Genomic DNA, 24071 nt, shown 5'->3' with positions numbered 1-24071 from the left:
TGCATGATAAGCATCTGCAGAATCGAAAGTATAATTTTATCCCCTTCATAAACAAATTCAAGGAATCCTTTCTACCAAACTTAAACTGCAAGATCCCAAATGGTCATGTTAATGGTCTCTGTAAATAAATATACAGTTTCTTTTGTTCACTATAAATTAAGAACAGAATTCAAACTTCAGACCGTTCCCATCTACTGCCATGCAGTGTTGCAACCCCCCCAACCAGAGGGACACATATTTTAAGAACAATGTTGAGGACTCGAGTCAGCCAACCTTCCTCTTGCTGAACTACAGCATTCAGAGAGCAAACACACCGTAACCAAATTTGTTTGAACTGGCATGTATTTTTGGTTTATTATTATTTTATGGTGTTCTCACATCTCTCATTAATATTAACTTTTATTCCAAACTGACAGTGTAACTCCCTGCAAAAGCAGCAGCCATGACGCACAGTAGAGAATTACACTAGCGTACAAGTAAAAGGATATTGTGCCATTACAGATGCACATATTACATTGTATATCAGATATGTAATGAAAAGCACTTTCTGGTTTATTACTATACTTATTATAAAGCATATCTAAATAAGCACATGTTAATAAGTAAACTAATGGCTGACTAAAGCATCTAGGTGATGAAACACCACGGGTGCTTCGGAAAACATTGCCCTGTAGACAGAATTCCAGTCTGTGTGTTTAAAATACATACCCCAAATAAACTAATGCTATAAACTGCAACAGAGAAGATACTTTTAATACCTATTTATTTTTACCTTAAACATCAAAGGCAGATAAAAATCTAAGGAGGGAGGGGGAAAGGAAGAGGACAAAGCCCTTAGTTAAAGGGCGGGCTCAGGTACAGCTGGTGAGGGCACAGCTATACGGTACTGCTTCCATATACAAATAAAAAGAGGTCCAGAGAACTGCCGAGCGCGTCCTGCACAAGACATATCACTACCTGCTCCGTTAACGTAACGGGTTTCTGATCCTTATGCAAGGAGAAGGTTTCTGAAGGGGCAAGCCCGGGACCCCCGCTGCCGCAGCCTGCAGCGCCGGTCGTGCGGGGCCCTGCGAGGGGATGTCGGCCCCCCGGCACCACCAGCCCCTTCGCGCCTAAAACAAAGGCGTTTGTGAGAAAAGGCTTCATAAAATTGCATTGCTCCCGGCGTCCTTCTCCCTTAAATGCTTCTCTGATACATTAGATTAGAAAAGGAAAAGAAATGCAAAATTAAACAAGAGAGATTTTGCTTGGCAGGCCTTTCGTTATCCATTTACTGTTTATTATTGATTTTTGTGCCTGTACGGAAGGGTCATGTGTGTGCGCTGGAAAGAGGATGACTGCAGTTTACAGAGGGCTGTGTATAAAAGGGAGCTCAATGGCCAGAGAAACTCTGTGTGGATTCTCTCTGTGCCTGGTTTTGGGGTGTTTTTTTTTTAAACTAAGAAAGTGTCCAGTGTTCACCCTGGGCTAAACCAAAGACTCCGCTGTAGCTCTAAGGGTCCGCTGCAAAGATGCAAAGGGGTCGCAACCCAGATAGGAAGATCTGAGATCCCACCACCTTGGGTGATCCCCAGGGTGGCAGCTGCCCTCCCGATGAACCAAGCTGGGTCAGCATTTACAGCCACTGAGCCACCTTACAACAACCGACCGGCAGCTGGTCTCATTTGCACCAACAAACAAAATGGCCCCTAACAGCCCTGCGATAAAGTGGAGAGTACAGAGGTGTACAAACCCACGCATTTCTGCCACCCAGCAAGAAGAACTCCACCATATCTAGGGGAAGAACAGATTTGTAATTAAGACCTTATAGGATATTTATTTCAAGCCTGTATTACTAGCTCACCTAAGGAAAAGTAGCAAATGATGCTGACTAGTCCTGCACATCGCTGACTCTGCATCCCAACTGTCAGAGCATTTGCAGAGCTGTGTGTTTATAGACCTAGACCCTCAAACACAAGGGGGACAGCAATATATAATTATTCAGAAACCTAAATAAAACCAGTTGCCTAATAAGGATGTGGTTCCATAATCAGTCATTGCCAGCTTGAATGTGGCCTGCAGAAAAACTGGGAATTTTAGATCTACCTGAGTTTTAGAAGACAGCGGAATAGTACTTGAAGCACCCAAAATTTTCAGCTGAGTGATTTACTAATTACTGGGTTTGGCTTATATTGTGTAAAATTTGTCATATTGTCAGGAAGCTTACAATACCTTGTAAAACTGAAAATTTATCTTGCAACTTCAAGAACTTCAAAAAACGTGTGGGAAGGTAATTGATTAAAACTCTTTAAACATAAAAGCACCTGAGAAACTTTGCAGCTTAGGTTTAGACAAGCCAGCTTTTTTTAACACATAATACTCACTAAATATCTTTATTTAATGCTGTCTAACCTGCACTGCTATCAGTTCTCAGTTTCTTGATACCTATGATGTTCCAAGCACAGGAAGGCAGCGAATGTGCAAATTGCTGGGGGGGTGTTTGGGAGTCATTCACACTAAATACCCTCTTCCCCCAGGACCTAACCTCAAAAAACTCTCGGGGCAACACAGTCGTTTCATCAGAGTCAGTAGGAATTTTGCCGACTGCTTCAAGGAGGCCTGAACTGCAACACAGACTTTCTCAAAATAATAATGGAAAGTTAAATTCCATTTCCACCTCACAGATGCCGATCTATCAGCCAAGGCTTTAAAATAAAGCAACACCAGTGCTGTACAAGTAACACCCACAAGACCTGGGACGTTCAGAGATTCCCCTCTGCTTTGGTGAGGACAAAAGGCACAGAAATAAAATTGTATCTGCTAAAAGGCAGACTGAGTTATACCTTAAGAGTTGTATAAAAACACTTAATATATATCAAAATAAACCCAGCAAACCAGTAAGATTACTTCAATAAAGTAAATAATGAGACAGCAAGGTAAGAAATAGGATACAGTAGCCCCCAAAACAAAGTGAATACTTACTTCACTTTTGAACGAGAAGAAAACTGTTGAATGTGGAGTAAAGAAATAATAAAAGTAAGTGCAAGAAAAGAGATATTGTACCAGGAGAAACAGAGACATAATGCAAAGAGCTTAACACATTCAAGACACGGTTGAGTGTGAGATGAAGGGAATACACATAAATCATCAATAAATCAATCCGTTTTAATAAACTGATGAAACTCCCCAAACTATGCCAGAATGCCTCATATTTCTATATTTAATATGCAGACCCAAGCTACTGCACTACTGACAAAGCAGTACTATGCGAAACTTCAGAATTTTAAAGGTAACAATAAATTAAGCAGAGGTGAATGAAAAATTGGATAAAACACAAAATAAATAAATCATGCCAGACCAACCAGATGTGTCTCTTTATTAAAAATAGCCAGTTTTCTAGCCAAGAAAAATGAGTAGCTCTAAACCATCTAGATTTCAGTCAAGTATTTGACAGCACCATAGGAAGTTAGTTATGACAGGAGATGTGGGGAGGAGGGTGGAACTGGCAGAGATGGAGAAACCTGCAGTGTGCCTGGGAGCGCTGGGCTATGAGGAGAGCCCATGGAGCTGTCAACTGAACCTTACTGAATATTTTCATTATCAAAACCAGAAGGGTGCAGAAGGCGGCTGGTATGAGCTGCCAGAGAAACCGGATCAGCGTTAAGTTGATCGATCGGTGCAACGGGTGCATCAACGATCAACAGTGCAAAGGGCAAGGGGCCAGCAAGGGTTCCTGCTCGCAGCTGGTCAGCTGGCGTGACAGGTCCACACCTCCTATATGACCGCATACTGCTATGATCCACCAAGGAGATACCAACACAAAAAAAAAGGCAATTTTCACCATATGACTACAGGGCAAAATATTTCCAGTGGAAGAAGGGAAAGATTAATTACACTACCTAAGGCAGTTAATGAAGCCTTCCCTTGGCATACGACGTACAACGCTGGTTACCCAATTAAAATGGATGAAAAAATGAAAGAGTAGAGTATTACTAGCACGATCAAGGACATCCAGCCATTTTAGGAGAGCAGGCTAGGACAGCCTAACTGACTCAGCCTCACAAGGGGAGGACAAGGAGGGAAAACCCCATGTACGTGCATGGGGAACCAGTCCTCATGGCGGCGGTGCAGTTTCTGAAGGTAAAGGAGAAAGCTGTCATGAGGGCAAATGCATGCAAACCAGCCACGAATACATCTGGGCTGGAGTAAGACCAAGGTTTCTAACCACCAGAGCGATCAAGTTCCAGAAATGTCTTTCAGTGAAGTGGTTTATGGGAAGATAATGTAAAATATGGCTGGGGACTGCAGTCGGGGTCCCAGAGAGCCTCGTCCACCTCTCTAGTCCCACACAGCACAGCTCCTACCTACCCCTCACAGGAGTCAGGGGAGCTACGCTAGGACATCAAGGGTGAAAACCCCGGCTCCCGCGGAGCCACTGACAAAACAACCCAACTGTAAGACAGGCCAAAGCCTCGCTCACCAGGTCTAGGCAAATCCTGCAGTCTGGGCATCTTCAGAAGTCCTGGAGCTAATGAGAGCTCCTCATGGCTTGTGTTTCCCCCAAGACTACACAGCTTTTGGGGCTGCTGCTAACATGGCTGCGATCAGCATTTTAAAACCACAGACTCTTGACAAGGATTTCTGGAGGGAAATCCAAGTTAGAAGTATGTAAGACAACATTTACTGCTAAGGAGATTCTCCTGTGCTTCTATCATTCCTCTTTTGTCCTAACCCAAAGAGCTGGACAGACAGACATAGGGACTATGAGGCACTTCTATACCACCCAACACAGCACGGTACAGGAGCCTACTCCGAGCAGGCAGATAAATCCAAAAAGTCAAGTGTTATTGAGGAGACACTTCTGGCTCCTAAAAGAAGTAGGTCTGCATCAGTGCAACACTGCACGAGACCTCCTCGGCTCCTTCTCCCAGCAGGGAAGGCTCGTCAGCTCCGCTGCAGCATCCTGCTGCTGCGCACAGGCGGCTTCTGCTCCAGGAGCACCAAGGGCTGGTGTCCGGCCCCTCGTCCCCTGTGCAGGGTACGACGGGCCAGCTGCACGCCCTCTCCTCACGGGGTCTGGTTTAACCTTCTCTCCAAAAACCGAGGAAATTACTAGTCTGGGACTCCAAGCTGAGATTTGTGTAAAACATGCCAGCTGGGTACGCTGCTATCAAGTTCACTTTGGAATTAAAAATAGCAAGAGAAATTTCACATGGAAGATTAAGTGCGTTAGTAGATCATATAACCCTGCTCCAGACCAAGCTGCGCTGTAAACAATTTTCAGTCCTCAGCATAAAACATACAGGCAGTGCCATCAAAACATGTATGTGAAGATCAACATCTACAGCACTCTCAAGTTACGAGCACATTTTCTGGAGAAATGAATGGCAGCCTTACAAAATAAAACAATGATGACGATAACATTTCTTGTGCTTTAAATCTGATCTCTGACTGTCTTGCTGCTGAGCACAAGACCTAACATATCAACTTAACAGGCTTGACATTTAATAAGCAAAGTTTATTTCTAGAAAGTGAGCTGGATATTAAATCTCATGGTTGCAGTTGGCACACTGTGCAGAAGAGGAATCTTACGATGACTGCATTTCATTTTTGCCCTATAGCTTTCATCCTTCTAATTGGTATATTTAAGAGCACTTAATCACTTAAGCGTTGAATCTGCCGCAGTGATAAATCTCCAGTTTAGACTCTACAATAATAAATCTTTGTCTTCTCACAGCAGCTGGCGAGTTTTGATTTGGACTTTGAATTTAGGTCCTTTCCTCAGGCTTAACAGTAACAACTTGTTTGTTCTGTCTGCTGAGAGCACATTAACTCTTGTCTTTAAATGCATTATCGTTGCTTAAGCTTAGTGTTCTTGGTGTTAAAATTGGTTGCCCTTCTGCAGTGCCCAACTAAGAAACACACAAAAAAATCCAATTAGCCTGTGCTGGGAGTTTACAAAGCAACTTTCACTCATTAGTATTTACACAGCATCACTGGTCTACATGACACTTCAGAGACACGAGGACGAGCTGGAGTTTATAATACAATCTTTCAATAGATGCCTCCAGTGCCACAAAGAGCTAATTTAAAAACAGGTGGAAGGGGCCTTCAGACACCCCCTTTAACAGGCAGCGAAGGAGCTACATCCCCACAAGCACCTCAGTCTGGCCACAGGACCAAGCTAGGTTTTATCTTAAATTCTCTGACAAATGCCCTAAATACGTTTCTGAAGTAGCTCTGGTAAAAAGGGTAAAACTTAACATGTGACCGTCAAATTACAAGAGGGAAAACTGCCTTTGGACTGAAGAAACTGCGGACTCCATCCCCAATTTTGCTACAGGCTTCCTGCAGTACCTTGGTAAACTATTTATGCCCCAGTCATTAAGAATTCATGCCCATTAATTACCTTTGCAGTAAACCCCTGGACCTAGGCTTGCAGAAGCAATCATGCCACGAAAGATTTGCAGGATCGGGGTCTCATTTCCCTGTGCCTTGGTTCTCCCTGTACAGTTTAACATAACTCTCAGTTGTATTCGACATACCAACAGATGTCTGGAGTAGGGGCTTATTTTGTTAAATATAAAATATCTTCTTAAACAACTAGCCTTGTTATAAAAAAGCTGAATCCTGACTTGTGACTGCTGCACAAAAGACACTATCTATCTTCTTCATTTTCTGACGGTGATGTTTATTTCTGTAGATTTAAGTCCAGAAGAAACTGCTCGGTCATCCAATATAAGTCACCACTTAGGTGGTTTTATTTGCTTTACCGCTTGCCAACAAGACAAATAACTCTCCCTTAAGCACAGAGCTTGCCAGCCGACCGAGCTGCGCACAGAAGCCCTGGACTCGGCGGGGCTGGCGGTCTGGCGCAGGCACAGAAGTCCTGGCAGATCCGGGGACTGTCGGAGCCTCCGTGCTTGCACAACGCACCTGCACACCCTCAGCAATCGCTTCCAGCTGGGTGTTGGTTTTTTTTAATCTCAACATGATAGCATTTTTACTAGTCAGCTCTCCTGTTTATCACAGGCCATTAGGTTTTGCTCCCATTCCCCGTCTACTGAGTTTGGCAATCCTCATCACGCTGACGGTCTTAATACCACCACAGCCAAAGCTGCAAAGCCGTAGCATCGCTTGCCATAGCAGCTGGGTCCAAACACACACATCCTCAAAAATTTCCTTTAGAAACATACTTCGCATGTGAATTCCTCTGGATTCAGCTTGCAGCCACCCAGTTTTGTGAGAGTTGTCTCTCCTGTATTAAAGGCTACTTTAGTACCTGCTATTTTCTTCCCACCATATGGTTTACAGTGTAAGCAAGCACTTCTCAAATCTTTGCTTCTATTAAAGTGAAGGCATTGCACGCAGCATGTCTCGCTGCCGGGCTGCTTCTTCAGACCGCAAATGATTTGGCCCCAATTCTGCCAAGTGTATCACATGCATTTTAACTCCAAATATTTAGGAAGCTCGCTATATGTTTGTCAACTAGACTAAAGCTCTTACTCCTCCTTCGCTACCGTCAAGTTGCTTCTGTAGCTTCTCTGTGATTAGGTAAACAGTTTGAGCTTCCTTATGCTAGCAATGTGTTTTTGCTAGACTCTGCGTAGTTCTTCTCTGAGATGCTGCAGTTTTCAGAATCCATTTTAAAACACGGGCATACCATTCCACCCCAAATCCCCGTTTTATCCAACATCATCTTCCTAATTCCTGCTAGGTGTTGCTCTCAAGGCAGGCATCACGTCCTTCTGTCTTTCACTTAATGTAGAGTTCTGGCACAGAATTATGTGTTTCTCCCTCTTTTCAGTCCTTTAGGCACTGATACCACTTAGCACTTCTTGCGTCTTTCACAAATGCAAATTTATGATTTATATTTTTATATTTGCTTTGTTTACAAAATAACCATTAAAAAATCCATTTTAAATTTTTCTTTTAATTTAGAATCGTAGTATTTTTGCAGCCGCTCAGACAATTAGGACCTACGACCTCTGTGAACAACGGGGCTTATGTTCTTTCGGGCTAAATTTAGCCGGGCACTCAGCAGATGCTTTGGGAAAATCCCACTAAATACATGCAGTTTTAGGAGCACTTCTGAAGACTTTCATCAGCACACGGAGGACACTTAACTTCAGTTAGAAGCTGGCAGTACAACTCCATGGTTGCGTATCAGCCAGTGCCACAGTAAGCTCACTCAAGATTTTATCAAGTATTATTTTGAAGGCTCTGGCTTACACATTTCCCCTGAAATACTGCCTGCAAATCTTCTAGAGCTTTTGTAGTATGAAAGTCAATTTCTTAAAGAAGTATTTTCTGAAAACCTTGCATTTGCTACAAACTTCACTCAGTTTCCTGCATTTGATGCTGAGTGAAAAATTAAGCTCAATCAAAAAAATCAAGCTCATGAAGAAATGCCAAAATTTGTAGAAAACAAGTATCGTTGTACGCTGCATCCATTGGGAACTGATCTAACAAGTTTTGTTAGGGCTTTTACCCCCACAAGAATCCCAAGTTTCATCTATAAAGACTTTTCTCAAAAATAACACACTACTTTCATGAACATCATATCCTTCTCCATAAAAGTTAAAGGGAGAGTTTCCAAGCGTACCACGCTGAAAAAACACATGCTTAAAACGGTTAAAATCTGTTTTATAATAATGAATATTATCCTATATCCAGGTAACAACTAATTTTTTGCAAAACCCCAAAAGGCAGACCAAAGAAACTTCTAACATCCAAACCCTGTCTGGAGGCTGAGCAGCCACTATGAATGCTTCACGGTCCAGTAGCTGATACAACCAAAGATGGAGGTTAAGAGTAAACAAAACACTGCTTACTTTAGTGCCATTAGGACTACAGAAAAATAAGATCAGTATTTAGGAAAGACTTCATTTACGTTCTGCGAAACACAAAAATTAAAAGACAAGTGATTTGTTGTCAGTGGGCAAACTATCTATATATAACTGATATAATTTATTCTGTGAAATCCATATGCAGGATTAATGCTGACCTTGCCAGAAGTGGTCGTGTATTTAAAATTTTACTTTCAACAGTCTAGCTCATACGGAAAAAAAACCTCAGCACTGCACTTGCAGGGAGTTACGAGGTTCTCCAGCTACTTTTGGCGGCATAGCAATCTTGCTCCAGATCTCCTGTGGTCACATCACCACCCTCACTTCTGTAGTTCACACAGCAGGCACTTACAGGGAAACCCATCCCAACGATGGCAGATGACTTTGAAAGAAGGCCAAGCAACTACCAGCAAGTCCGCGAATGTAAAAATAACTGTCCTTCGGTTCTTCTCAAAAGAAAGAAGCTGTTCACTTGTTTTTAATCCATTTGAAATTCCCTGGCCTTCATCAGGTTAATGTTTTCCAACCCTCATGATTACCTTCCCGGGCTTAAATTTATGAAGGGGAACAATACCTCCTGATCGTGCTGTCAAGATGCTATCACAGCAAACAAACCGCGACACGCACGGTGGCTACGGTGACCGAGCACACCCGCAGCCATGGGGAGGACAAATCCCTGGCTAACAAAAAAGATTCTGCCCTAAGGGTGCTTTATCACCGTAGGTCTGCGCACACACAGCTCCAGATGGCCAAACAGCACCAGCAGGAAAAAAGTGACCATTAGCTAAATTTCAATAACAGGAGAATGTTTTCTGCTGCTGCTTGAATTTGAAACCATGGGAACGAAAAGTTACTTATTTCTCACATTGCAACCTATTGGAGCACACTGCACCGGTGCCAAGCATGTATCTGCAAGGTCAGGAAACCCAGAAAGGGAAGATCAGGAAGGTGAGATGAGCTCCACTGACAGCAACCACCCCTAAGACAGCAACCACCACCCTAAGGCAGCGTAGCCTAAACCTGAGAGGGGTGCTCCATCTCTCCTTCTCCCGTGGTATTTCTGCTTATAGAATCACACCCAGCTTTCTTGCATGGTTAAATACTGGATCGTTTTCGTAAAATGAGGGTTCAGTGAGACAGGAGCGGTCCAACTGCTTTATTTACCGAAGCCTGTGCAATGCACACATCAGTGAATGCATCTGAGGCGGACTAGATCACTGTAGCATCTGGCTGCCTAAAAATCTCTCCGTTCTGTGTCTTCAGAAGGACTCTTGGATGAAGAGAAAGCGTCACTATCCCAATTTTACAGGGAACAGAGGAGACCATGTCTGCTCTGTCCTCCTTCCCATGCGTGCGCAAGCCCTGACTGCGAGTGAGTAATCTGGTGTTGGCCACTGCCGCAAGCGCGGTGCGCGTCAGCCTTTCTTCCCCTCTCCAGGTGGCTGGCACCATGCGCGCTGCTTCAGGCTCTGGGCTCTACGAGAAGCCTATTACACGGTCACAAATCCCACATTAATTAAAATTCTAGGCAATTATTTCAGTAGGAACGTCAGAGTAATAATAAAAAAATCATAATGAAGAAAACCGCCGCGTTCCCCAGAACGCAACTGTGTCACAGCCGCCAGCTCCTCACCGAGGCGACGTGGCCTTCCCTTCCTCCTCCGGCTGCGGTTCTCCCCGGCTCGCTGACCTCGGGGGCCCGGCAGGACAACGTTACTCGCTGCCTTTCCCGCGGTAGGTTTCTAACCCTCCCTCCTCTAGATGTTCAACCGGTAACAGCACAGGGCCTTGCTCCAGTGCAGCTGAAGCGGGACGTCCCGCAGAAAGCCAGTAATACTCTGCAGCACTGACGGAGCCAGCTTCAACCCGGAGCTCATACCCATACATTTATTATTCACACTTTCAGGAAATCAGGTTTGCCGATTTCTCTACCCCAAAGGTTTCCTCCTGTCTGCCTCGTCGCAAGCCAGCTGCACTTAATGCTCTGGTTATTAAATCCGTCTTTCTGTTGCGCTTCGAAAGGATAAATAAAATAATCAGAAACTGTTTAACTTCTGGGACTTTCTCCTTCTTAGGATATGACTAGAAAGCCAAACTGTTATGTCAGGAAAAACAAGCAGGGTTGCACATTTTTAGAAGAGGTGTGTCTTAGTTCAGATTAATGTGGCATTCAGAAATTGTGCAAGTGCCAACATGGGAGGAAAATACAGCATGTTACATAAAATAATCATGTTTATTTTAATTATTTTGGAATAAGATGATAACATCCGCTTCCTCAACTACTTATTCTGTATTTAATATTTTAGCCTGGCATATTAAATCTCCTCTCTTGCTTCCTGGCTAATGGTATGGTAGAGTTATAAGTTGAAACACACTTATTCATAAAGGATTTCATGATTTGATTTGTATATCAAGCTTCAATAAAATGCAAAACCCATGAAACACCACAATAAGATTTAACATTAATATTTTGATATGACAGACTAGATTTCCCTTTGATTATATCACAGTAATCTACTCCACTGAGGATACTGAACTTACGCTTGCCCCAAACTGCGAGGACTTTCAAGCCTGGAAGCGCAATGAAACATACAGAATGACTGACTTGCACTACCAGAGCTACCAAATGCTCGGGGCATGCACATCTGTACAACAGCAAAAGAGGGGGAAAAAGGGCTCCACACTTCATCTTAACAAAACTTACAGCTAGAAGTGACCACCGGACTATTTGGTGAACCCATCCGTAGCTACTCTGACGGCCGCCGTTGCACGGCGCACTGCCCAAGTCCTCGCTGAAAACCGATGTAAGGCTGTATGAACACTAGGGACTTGTATTTTGCCATCTGATTTGAAGACTTCCAGGCATGGGAAACCCAAAGGTTCCTTTAGCAGCTGATCCGCGGTGCATTAAAAATTAATGCCTGATTATCACTAAACTGAGTTTGCCCTCTGCTTCCAGTCATCAATTCTTACTATTCTTTTCGTGATTAAAAGGCCATTTATTTCTCCCCCATGGCAACACCTCTTTACTGTAATCTAGTCACCTCCCGAGCAAAATCTCTTACTCTGATGATCCTCTCCAGCCCTTAAATCATTTTTCCACTATCTTCTCCAGCTTTTCAACTTCCTTTTAAAAATATTGACGTCAGGCATGGAAAAACAAAATCACACAGCAGTACGAAGCACCGGTCCCTCTGGCAGGTACTCTGCCGTACATGCCACACCAGTCCCTCGTATCACAGCAGCCCGCTGTGGACTCACGGTAAGAAGTTTGAGCTAAATACCTCAAATCTCTTTAAATCACTATTTCATGAGGTGCAAATCATACCTGCAGAACAGCAGTTCCTTACCGGCTGTCTAAGCCTGCGTCTGGTGGTACTGAAAACCAGTTTGTTTCACCTCGACTCACCAACAGATCCAGCTTGTTCTGGGAAACCGCCCAGTCATTGGTTTTAATCAGCTTATTATTTCTTTACGTCATGCAGAAGTTTTAGTAGCAACATTTATACTTCTATTTTCACACCACTGAGATCCATTTGATTAGTATCGCATCTGGGGCCAGTTGCTGTGGTACTTTATGAGCAACCTTAACCCACTGACAGTATCCCATTGTGATCAATTGGGAAAAAGAAAAAACAAAAACCATAATAAATCAGATCGTTTTTAATCCATTCACAAAAGCTTTGACAAACAAAACAAACAAAAAAACCCGCTCATGTTATTGCCAGTGCTGATTTTTTAATAAACCCCATTTAGGAACAGATGATGCATGAAGGCCATATTGTGCCTGTTGTTCTTCCCTGGTAACTCATTTTCCTCACGCGCTTTGGGACTTAAGGGCAATTTCGTCAGTCTTTTTAACCCCCTCAATGCTTTAAAACACACAGGTGTGAAAGCCTCTCCGATCTGCAGATTTCATACTGCCATTTCACTTGCATTTTGGGACGTTTCAACGAAAACCAAGATGACTCAGCTGAAGATGGCTGGAGTAACACTTCAAATGAGAGAGTGCATCAAGAATTAGTTTGTTCCAACTCAGGAAAAAAATCAGAGGGGTTTGATTACGTCTCAGATGGACACCTGCAATTTTTTTCCAATAGTGAAAATGATCATAAAAAGCATTCTGGTAATGCTGCTTGACAACCAGGGCCTGCAATGTTTACCTGGGACCTATGTATTACATACATTGTTAATAACCAAGCAACAAGAATTACACCCTGTTCTAATCAGTATGCAGCCATGTCAAAGAAACAGGATACTTGTTCAAAGGCATATTGAGAAAGTTTGACCAAAATTGTATTTAAAAACTGGTTTTAATTGTGTTTACTGTCTACGCTTAAAGTGACAATTGCAGTATGCTGAATTTTTTTTTTTTTTCCTTCGTTCTTCTTTGATGCTGGATTTGCCAAAGGCTTATCGAATGAGAACAGGCCAGAAAGGCGGGTGAAGAGCGCTCAGATAGCACTCGGCTTCCCAGCAGCAGGGATGCCGCATGGGTTACATCTCATCTGCCCCCAAAACAAACAGCCTTCTCTGGGAGGGGGGGGGGGGGATTAAATGACCATGGTAGATAGGAAGGAAAAATAAGCAATTTCAGGATAAAGACATAACTGCCCAATTCAGACTGGCTAACACTACAGAAGTTACTGCTGATTCAGTGTAGTAGTGGCATACTGCCTTAGTGAGTCTTAACGACCAAAGTCCACTGCACCAGTGACAATCTTCCAGCAAACTTGCATGCATATTATTTATTATCATTCAAAAGAATAAGCAGATATCTAATTTTTATCAGAAACATAATAAAAGTTTAATCCTGTTAAAAAATGCTGAAGTGTAATATAAACTGTACAGGAAAAGATATTAATTCCCCTCCATATACTGCCCGACTCCAAGCATATTCCCCACAATAACCAGTCCTTTTTTATCCTTCAAAGAAGCCGAGGACCTTCCACAAACACCATTTTCCTTTGGAAGCCCTCGCACAGGCGTACGCCACCTGCTCCTAAGCGAGCTCCCAGAAAGAATGAACTGCCCTGCAACTGAAGATGAAGTATTTACATACTTACCCAGTTTACATCAAAGATAAGCCCGGTATGGAAATGATTTGAGACCAGGCGCATACGAGATGTAAATTGTGGTTGTTCCTGACTTCGCGTGAATTGAACAAGCTGCAGGTTTTTGCTCAAGCCTCTGAAATTCCCGGTCGCTCTCTGAAGCCCTGTCACTCACAAGCCAACATTCCCCACCCCAGCCCCTTTTTACAAAAACCACCAAGCAACCGGTAGCCTCCCACCGCCCCGGGAGCGTTTCGAGGGAAGGGACCCTCTCCCTCCTCCGGCCTTAACGGGACGGGACAGCCGAGCGCCTCCGCGCCCCGCCGCGGGTTTTACGCCGATCGCGGAGGAAGGGGAGGCGGTGGGGGAGGCAATGCCCGGTCCCCCTGCATCCGAGGGGGCAGCGGCGATGCCGACGTCCCCTTCCCCTTCCCCCGGGGGGCGGCTCCGCCGCCCCCCGGGGGAAGGGGAAGGGGACGTCGGGCAAGCGGCGGTGGGAGAGCCCCCTCGGGGATGATCGCACCCTACCTGTGGTTAAATTATCATTGATCTTCAGGGGCACCCTTAAGATGTAGACCAGGAAGAGCATGATGAAGAACCACAGCGTCCAGAGATAAGTCCAGGACCAAACGATGCAAGACTTCAGCTGTTCTAAAAAACCCGTCCCAGCTTCAGCCATGTTTTTGGAGGAGGGGAAAAAAAAAAAAAAAAAGCGGGGGGGGGGAGAAAAAAAAAAAAGAAACAGAAGCCAAACGCTGCTCTCTGCTGCCACAGCCTCTCAGCGTGTATTTCTGGGATGATTCACGCCTCCCCGACTCGGCTTCTCCCCCTCCCGGAGCTCCCGCCGAGGGGCGCGGCCCGGCCGCGGGGGGCTGCGCGTCCCCCCGGGGCGCTGCCGCTTCTCCCCGCCCCGGCGGCCGGCGGCGAGGGCCGGCCCGCTAAGATGGACTCCGCCGAGCTCCCCTCGCCGAGCGGGGCGGTTGTAGGCAAAGCCACCCGCGCTGTAACTCGGGGCTCCCCCCTCTCCTGCCGCCGAGGGGCGGGGAAGGGGAAAGCCGAGCCCAGAAGCCCCGGCCGGCGGTCCCCAAAAGCGGGGCGAGGGGGGGACGGGAGGGACGCGCCGCGGCGGCAGCGCCGGACCTGCCCCCGGCCGCGCCCCGCCGCTCGGCACCCCGGCAGCTGCATGATGAAATGCGGGGAAACGGCGAGAGGCTGCGGGGACGAGGAGGGGGGGAAAGGGAAAAAGAGAAACGGAAAAAGGCCGTGCAACTTTTTTTCACGTCTTTGCGATTTTGAGGAAGAATTTCAGGCGGTGTTTTCACCATGCGGCAGGACTTTAAGCCTAAAAAGGGCTCTCGTAGGATGTTTTTTTGCAGTTTACTCGCCTAAGAGTCTTGCTAGGATAATATCACAGGCGTAAAACTGCAGTTTTGCTTGGACATAGTTGTGTGTACAGTGCCGAGCAGAGTCCTGAACTGTAAAACTGCCCCCCCCCGAAGATATTATATGGCACGAGAAATAAGTGTGTCTTATTAAAATAGTGTTGATGACGCATAATCATCCAGTCAAAAAATTGTACTTTTGTGAAATGCATTATTCTTCTTCCATGACTCTCTCAATGAGGTATTTCCTCATGAAACAAGATTTGTCAACAGAATCATAGAATCATAGAATTGGAAAAGACCCTTAAGATCATCGAGTCCAACCATTTACCTAGCACTGCCAAGTTCACCACTAAACCATGTCCTCGAGCACCACGTCTACCCTTCTTTTGAATACCTCCAGGGATGGAGACTCAACCGCTTCCCTGGGCAGCCTGTTCCACTGCCTGACTACCCTTTCGGTGAAGAAGTTTTTCCTAATATCCAACCTAAACTTCCCCTGGCGCAGCTTGAGGCCGTTTCCTCTCGTCCTATCACTTGTCACTAGGGAGAAGAGGCCGACCCCCACCTCGCTACAACCTCCTTTCAGGTAGTTGGAGAGAGCGATAAGGTCTCCCCTCAGCCTCCTCTTCTCCAGGCTAAACAACCCCAGCTCCCTCAGCCGCTCCTCATAAGACTTGTGCCCTAGACCCTTCACCAACTTCATTGCCCTCCTCTGGACACGCTCCAGCACCTCGATGTCCTTCTTGTAGTGAGGGGCCCAAAACTGAACCCAGTACTCGAGGTGCGGCCTCACCAGGGCCAGGTACAGGGGCACTATCACCTCCCTGGTCCTGCTGGCCACACTATTCCTGATACAAGCCAGGATGCCATTGGCCCTCTTGGCCACCTGAGCACACTGCTGGCTCATGTTCAGGCGGCTGTCAACCAACACCCCCAGGTCCTTTTCTGCCAGGCAGCTCTCCAGCCACTCCTCCCCCAGCCTGTAGCGTTGCATGGGGTTGTTGTGTCCCAAGTGCAGGACCCGGCACTCGGCCTTGTTGAATCTCATACAGTTGGCCCCGGCCCATCGGTCCAGCCTGTCCAGGTCCCTCTGCAGAGCCTTCCTACCCTCCAGCAGATCAACACTTCCACCCGACTTGGTGTCATCTGCAAACTTACTGAGGGTGCACTTGATCTCCTCATCCAGATCATTGATAAAGACATTAAACAGAATGTGACAAAAATTCAGAGGCCGGTTAACACAATTGATCCCTACTTTTTTTGCTGTTACGCGAGTTAGAAACACTTAAGCAGACACGCGCTGTACATATTGCAGTTTCTTTGGACCTTTCGCCTTCTGTGTTTCCACAATATGTTTGGAGTGGGATAATACTTTCCAGCATCTTAAGAAACAGGTAGTATTTCTGAAGCAGTACCAAAAGAACAAAAAATCCTGGAGAATTTTTCCAACTGGTAATAGCCATTCTGTCCTGGGATTTTCTAGTCTGCCAATGAAAAAGTCATCATGGAGAAAAACATAGTAGCTTTTCCAGAATGTTTACTATATCCACAGACATTAAACCAAAATAAATCTGTAGTTATTCAAATCCATACCTTCTCATATAGTACCAAAAGCACCAAAATTCACAAATCTTTTCTTCCAGACTATGCTATGGAACTTGAAGCTGGACGGGGAAACTTGAAGCTGGCTGTGTCCTGTGCAATCGAAGATGGCAGGATCTGCTGATTAAGGGAGCGCGGTCCCCAGATCGGAATATTGGTGCAAGAACGACAGAAGTTTTTCCTGCTAATACATCAGAAAACTTTTAAAATTAGAATATACAGATGGCCTTTCACTACAAAAAGGTCATTTATAGTTTAATTACATACCAAAGAAAACCACATTTGAAATATTTCAGCTTCCCCCTCCAGTTATGAAGGCAAGAAATACTTAACACATAAGTCATGTCTGAAAAAAGTCAGCATTATTCCATCCTGCAGTTATTTATAAATCAAAATATTCATCTCACTTTCTCTTATGTGTTAGTAAAAAAACCCCCAAAACTAAGCAATTTTTTCACTTTTATAAATTTTCCTCTACATATTTTAATTTTCAGAATATTATCCCTTATATTATAAAACTAACTATGATCAATTCCTGTTATGTATGAAAGGCAGAGGTGGTTTATGGGGCTTCTTTATAATTTATTTTTATAAACAACTTTTCATTCTGTTAAGCTGTCTTTTATTGAAAGACTGGAGTGGACTGGGTTGGTTTCTTCAGCTATACTTTCTTTATATCCTCTGTATTACTAGAAGATCAAATCACTATGAACTGTGCCCACTTAAAGCACAGTTATAAATTTTCTGTCTTCTTCCTTTAAGCACCACTCTTTCTTCTTCCCCTGGAATTACAGCAGTTATTAATATTTTGCAGTAATTTTATGCATTTCAGTCCTGCATCTCCAGTGTTTTTACAGTGAGCATAAAGAATTTAAAAACCAAGCTGCCAACGGAGTCCAGCTCTTCAGGCTCTCAGTAGCACACTCCAATGGATTTCCCATTGGGTGCTACACACAAAAACTAATAATAACAATAACAACAACAATAATAATAAAAAAAAAAAACAGGAAAGAAAAAGCATGTGTCCAAACTCAGATGTTTGCATGAGGTGAAGAGCAATTACCCGTTAGGATCTCTTGACTCATGGCTAGCTTGGTGCACTCATACGACAAATTACATTTCAGTTGTCTCCATTAAAGCACCACCTAAGCTGAGAGTCAAGACAAGTTCACAGTTCAGGCTCTGTTTAACACAAATTATCTCTCCTCTTTCAGTTCTGTTCGAAAGGAGTGCCAAGGATTAATACAAAGCCTTAAAACAGGCATTTCGCAAGTCAAAGCAGCAAACTGTTCAGTACTACGAAGAGGCACGATTTTATTAAGTGTCATCTGGCTCCAGGCACTTATTTGCTAAGTCAAGACATAACAGAATACAGCTGAAGTGATCATTGGACAAAAATAATTTTGAAAAGAGTCTTTTGCCTTTCTGCTAAGATTTGCCACTCAATTCTCTCACTTGTTTAAGTGTTTTGTCACACAACCCCTCAGGTACCCCAGTTCCTACCTCAAAATAGTATCTATAAGTGCAAACACTACTAATTTGTTTGCCATAAACCAAGTTCAGGGTTCCTAGTTTCTCATGCGACTGTTGATGACTTTGCTAAATGAAATCAAGAAGTAGAAGCGATGACAGTTACTAAACGTGAGGTACAGTGAAGTTACTGTTTTTTTCCAGGAGAAAGAAATGCTCTTGAACTTGGGTCCTCACAAGTAAGAAAGAATAGATGGCACCACTATGCAGCAAAAGTCTAGTTTGAAAATTCTGCCCACCTGATCTTTTTATGGGTCGTGATCCAAAGTAGTGGGGGTTTTAATGTTGTTTGTTTTGGGTTTTTTTAAATAAACCTTAAAATATCTTCTGTCTGAACATTTCAGAGATCAATAACTCTTTCTAGGCCCACAATGTACAATCCTCTTGCAGCCCAGCTATAAAATAAGATTGCATCAGGGTTCTTGGCCGGCGAGAGATGGCCAGGCACATTTGTTGAGGACGTTCTGAAAGGGCACGAACAAGCCCCACGTCGGCTCCAGACATCAGTGAGTGCTGGGAAGCATTGCCAGCTTGGTTCAAAGGAGGCAGACATCCCCCGACCTTCAGCTGATGCCCGGTGAGCAATTGAATCCAGCTGAGCAGCGTTATGCCCAACACCTTTTAATCTAGATACATGTTAACCAACAGTATATATAGGTATGCATGCATGCATATATCTACACGTGTATGTATATACACATAAATACATATGCATATAGTGCACCTATTAAACGTATCAGATGCATGTTAAACATATCAGATGCATATTAAACAACATCAGATGCATATTAAACAATATCAGGGATGAACTGGAGATGGCAGTCTAAACTGAAATCAGTGATGGTGAGACACAGCATGCCAATGTGAAAGCACGGGAGGAGAGTTCATGGGATCCCATAGCCAGCACTTTTCAGACATACCAAAGTCTGAATAAAATGGCTTAAACACATGTGAAAAATCTGTTTTCAGCTAAAGCACACGATCCTTAGTCACAGTCTGGAGAACTGAAAATATGCTAAGAAAGACTGAAATAAAAATTCATGCTTACTTTACAATTTAATCAATGTATTTTCATTAAAGCAGAGATATTTCAAAAGTATGCAACTACAGACTTCTGAACAGTGTGCCCAGGCTGAAGTTTCTGTTCCCCACCTTAAAAGTGAGATATTACGGTATTACAGGAATATTCTTCAGCTTAAAGGAAGACAGTAATGTTTAAATATATGCCACCATTACTAATGAGGAAAAGTCAAATAAGCATTCACATGCCTCGAGCATCGCTTGTCAAAAAGCTTAAAAAATTTGTCTTCCTTATTACTTCCAAAGCAGTATGAAGGTGGGAATATGGGGATGAAGCTCTGCCTGTTTTATCGGTTCAGAAAGCAGGGAAGCTGAGTTTGAGCAAGCTGAATCTTCAGATTCCCAGAGATCTGCTTAAACCAAAGGAGGATGGAGAAAACAACGGGAAAGCAAACTCCCCTAAACCCCTGGGGTTGGCCATGGCCATGGGGACTCTGCCAGAAAACAGGGTGATGCAGAACGTGTCTGGGCAGTTGTAGGGGAGGGAGGAAAGACCGCCTGAAAGTTGTTTTAAGAACTTTACTGACAAGAAAATGAACCAACAAGCTGCCTTAATTGCCAGACAAGTCACAAAAGCTGAGTTAGAACTGGCTCAGTTAAGGATGAGATGTCAATGCAAAGACAGGGCAAAGAAAGGTGTTACCAAATAGCTGGTGCGACTCAGAGCAGCGTTTCAGTATTTTCAGGTAGTGTTCAAAATAAATCTTAACCAGAAAAAAAAGAAACCAAACTCCAAAACAAAAAAATAACCCAAACCTGTTTTCTTCTTTTGCTTTTTTGCCTAACAAATGACTTTTCTTCCTAAAAATGAGATGGGAATTCCACCCTGACCGTCGGCACACTTAGGCATCAGCGCGGGGCAGAGTGCCTCAACCCGAACACACACATTTGCTAAAGCACATTGAAATTTTATTTTTTTTTTAAATCTGTGGAAATATCCCCCAGTAGCACTTACATATTTTTATGCAGTAGGTGGACACACGCATTCATTGAGGCATTTTATGAAGATCCTTTATAAAAATCAGGTGGTGGACCAAGACACGTCAGTATTCATACGAGATGGTACGTGCTTAGGATTCATAAAGGAATGATGCGAGCTGCGAGGTTGGCCCCTGGTCAAAAAAGAGCTCTCGGCAAGTCAGTGTCTGCCATCTGCATCCGTGCGTTCTGTACGTCACGGGAGGCAAACAAGGCTGTGGGAGAATCAGGGAGGCAGAGACAGATGGCAAAAAGCCCGGAGGGAACCAGCGCTGGTTTCTCCCTCCCCTGTTTACGTTGAGGGAAAGGACAAGAGCTCAGCCTCCCATACCCATGCCTTGGACTGAAGCCAAACAGTAAATCTGCTTCTTTTTTTTTTTTTTTTTTTAAGGAGATGCATTTGTGGATGCAGGAGATGGAGAAGACATGGAATTTTTCCCACTGTTCGGTGTCTTGTCCTTTTTTTTCTGAAGAAAAAAGACGCTGAGAGTGGTCTTTAATTTGCTGAGCATTGATACTATATTTAATAAACAAGCCTTTTTATGAGAGAAAAAGGTCTCAACTCCTCTCCTCTGAAATCTGCAATTAGCAGAGCACAGTTTATTTCTCCCCTATCATTTGTCAACACAGCATCTTTACCAGCTACGTATCAGTAGAAACACAGAAATCCACTGACAGTTACATTTCACTTAATCTCCAGAAATTCAGATGAAGGCAATTGAGCACTCACAGTGCTGGGTCACGTACAGATAATTATTGCTGCTTGAGGCTGGCAACTATTATGGAGGATAAGAACAGCTCTGGCTGTAGGTAGACGGGGATGGAGCAAGCAGCACATCCTCTGCCACGGAAGCAGGTAGCATCCAAATTTCCTTAAGATCACAGCTAGATTTGGCTCCTGAGCAAAATCTTGTTAAACCTTTGCAAAATCAAGTCCCAAAATACCCTTTTGCCTTGCCTGACACAATTCTTTCCTCCTTGGCCTGCTTGTCTTGCCTCTTCACATCCATCCAGTACATCACTGCTGAGAAAACCTCTCTCTGCAGACCACGGAGCCCCCATCTTCTTTCCCTCTCCACAGATGAAGGTCTCCATGAGCTCTTGTCTTTAAATTTGGGCTACAGAACAATTGTCTGTCTTACATGTTAGCGTCATCATACCCTACTTTCTTCCCTCCTTTGCTCTTCAGTCTGTTTTGCTTGATCTATATTCTTGCTGGCTCATGGCATTCTCTCTTCTGCACCCAGCAGTCGTTCTTCACATCCACGTTCCCTTCTCACAGCATCCTTTTCTTCAGCCCATCCTGCCTCCCCTTTTAGTAGTGACGCAATCACTATCCCAAATTACAGTTACCTCACTATATTTAGGTTATAATATTGTGGAAAAAGGAGGAACATATTTTGCTGATGTGTAGTGAGAAAAGGTACCCAATAATCTCTGCCTAAACAGAAAGCCTTGTTGATAACCCTGATGTAGTCCGTTAAGGAGAAAGAGACTTCTGGAAAAGAAAAACCATGATGGCCATTTCTTGAGTAAAAGTGGCCTGGCTGCAAAAGTGACATTTCAGAGTAAGCCTGGCCTAAGATTTATGCTAATCCACTCTCTAAATGCTCACGAAGCAGCAGAATAACCCCGCGGGCAGCGTTTCTCACTTCCGAGGTGGCTGGGGAATGCCGCCCTTGCCTATAAAACATCTCTTGTTCATCAGCAGGAGCTGACAGACCCTGCAGCCTGTCTCAGGCCCTGTGTGAGCAGGTGATGGGTCCAGGAAAGAGAGAAAGAAGCTTGCCACTGGTACGGACACCTGGGTTGCCCAACATCCTAAAACCAAGCTCAGTGTTAATTGTTGGTGCCAGCCTCCTACCTTGCGTTGAAGTGGGATGCTCACATTTGTTACCTGAACCATGTTTCAAGAAGAAATTTCATTAATTTCAGAGGAGGCCTTTCTTCCCTTCTTAATGTAATCTGAACATTTCGTTAATATTAATCTGAGTAGTTCATATCTCTCTTCTTCTACATTATTCGAATAGGTTGTATGCTCTTTAGCCAAACTCAGACATAGGTGAATTCTACATTATAGATATGCTTTTATATAACATTTTAATATTTCAGCCTCCTTCCGATTGTGAAGAACGCAGAAGAGTAATGCGACGGAGTCCCACCTGGTTTGAGAAGATTCTCTTCTTTCTCACACCCACTAGTGTTGGTAAGCCCAAAGTGAAGTGACTTTCCCTGTCATAGATTACTGCTAGCTTACATCCTGCTTACTATCTCTTATCATACAGCTCCGAATTTACCGCACAGCCGGGCGTAGTTGGACAGCCTTAGCCGAGACTGTTAGACACGCAGGGGCGAGGTGGGTGCCTGCAGCCCCAAACACCACGCATTTCTCACATAGCCCACCGGCTTGTTGGGGACAAGGTGTGTTTGTACTCAAGCACCAGGTGACACCTGCAGTCCCATTATTCAGTACGTATCCCCGGCCCCGTTTAACACCTATTATTGAAATCCTGCTATACATACAATATTATTCATTCCCTGATGGCTTCTTTCATGAGGCTTGCCACTACAGTACCAAGTACTTCATAGGCTTCATATGGACTTTCTCCATAATGTCTTTTGCAAACAGAAAGCTGTGATAGAGAAGGAATAACACTAAATATAGTCACTAATATGGGGTCTTGTGCATTGCTGAATACTCACAACATCATTCTTGTTGAACTCCAGCCCGACATTAGTTTGAAACAGCGAGTGCTTCTGCACATCTGGGTTTCTCGGGGCTTGCACAGCCCAAGGTGAGGAACACGAGCAGACCCATGGCAAAGGAGGCTTGTAAGGAGCATTAAATGGAGACAAAATCCTCCTCAATCCCAACAGCTGGTGCTGCGTGGGGAGAAGTGCGGTGGCCCTGCAGCTGTAGGGCGAGCAGAGTGCTGCAGCGGCTGGGAGAGCGCACCGAGGTCAGGGCAGCAGGCTCAGGTCTGGCGCCAAAACGCTGTGCAATGGCTCTGACCACATAACTGGAGCACAGCAGTACTTACACCAGAGCTTTGTACGGGTACAGACTGCGAGAGGCGAGGCTGGGTACTGCCGGCTCGTTCTCCTTGCCAAACAGGGATCCCGCAAGGGCAGCCTGCGCGGCCCTCCCGCAGCCCCCGCGATAGGTGCGACAGAGGTGACTTGCCCGGCATCAGGGGTGCTCTGTGCGCTGGCGAGAGCGACGCACGCAGGGGTCGTATCCGAGTGGCTTTCAGTTCCTTCCCTTCTCAATACACCCTGCTCTTTCCACACACTGCCACTTAGAAACAGGACTCGTTTTAACTCCTGCTGCTGCTATTTAGCCATTTTCAGAAAGGAAGAGAAGACTTTCTTCTGCTTCCCTCGTTGCTTTTGCTAGAGATAGTTATATATTCTTCTTGCCCTCCCACACCCCAGAAAATTAGCTGTTAGGCCTTTTCCATCCTGAGGTATAGACTGTTCCCAAAGTCTTTATCATCTTCTCTATTTTGCACTTTTATCTTCTGTGCAGAGGAGATTTTAAATCTTTAGGAACCCCTCTGCTACAGGCTAGCCCCAGTCTGCTCTGGCTAACTGGTTTCAATGGCATACCTTCC

General features: G+C 44.5%; 1 protein-coding gene across 2 annotated transcripts in view; it reads right to left on the bottom strand.

Annotated features, from left to right (window-relative positions):
- Window positions 1-14568, bottom strand: part of ST7 (suppression of tumorigenicity 7) — a 154809-nt gene extending 140241 nt beyond the window's left edge. Inside the window, exon 1 of one of the 2 annotated variants that reach the window (XM_082311352.1) lies at window positions 14411-14568. In XM_082311352.1, coding sequence (XP_082167478.1) covers window positions 14411-14561 — 151 coding nt within the window. In that variant the 5' untranslated portion in view covers window positions 14562-14568. The remainder of the gene's footprint in view (window positions 1-14410) is intronic. The other variant, XM_082311353.1, reaches the window with a different exon arrangement.
- Window positions 14569-24071: the final 9503 nt, after the last annotated feature.

The sequence above is a fragment of the Platalea leucorodia genome (genome assembly GCF_965183815.1).
Source record: "Platalea leucorodia genome assembly, chromosome: 4".
Lineage (NCBI taxonomy): Eukaryota > Metazoa > Chordata > Aves > Pelecaniformes > Threskiornithidae > Platalea > Platalea leucorodia.
Note: the sequence above shows the minus strand (reverse complement) of the source record. Positions and strands in the feature narration are given on the sequence as shown.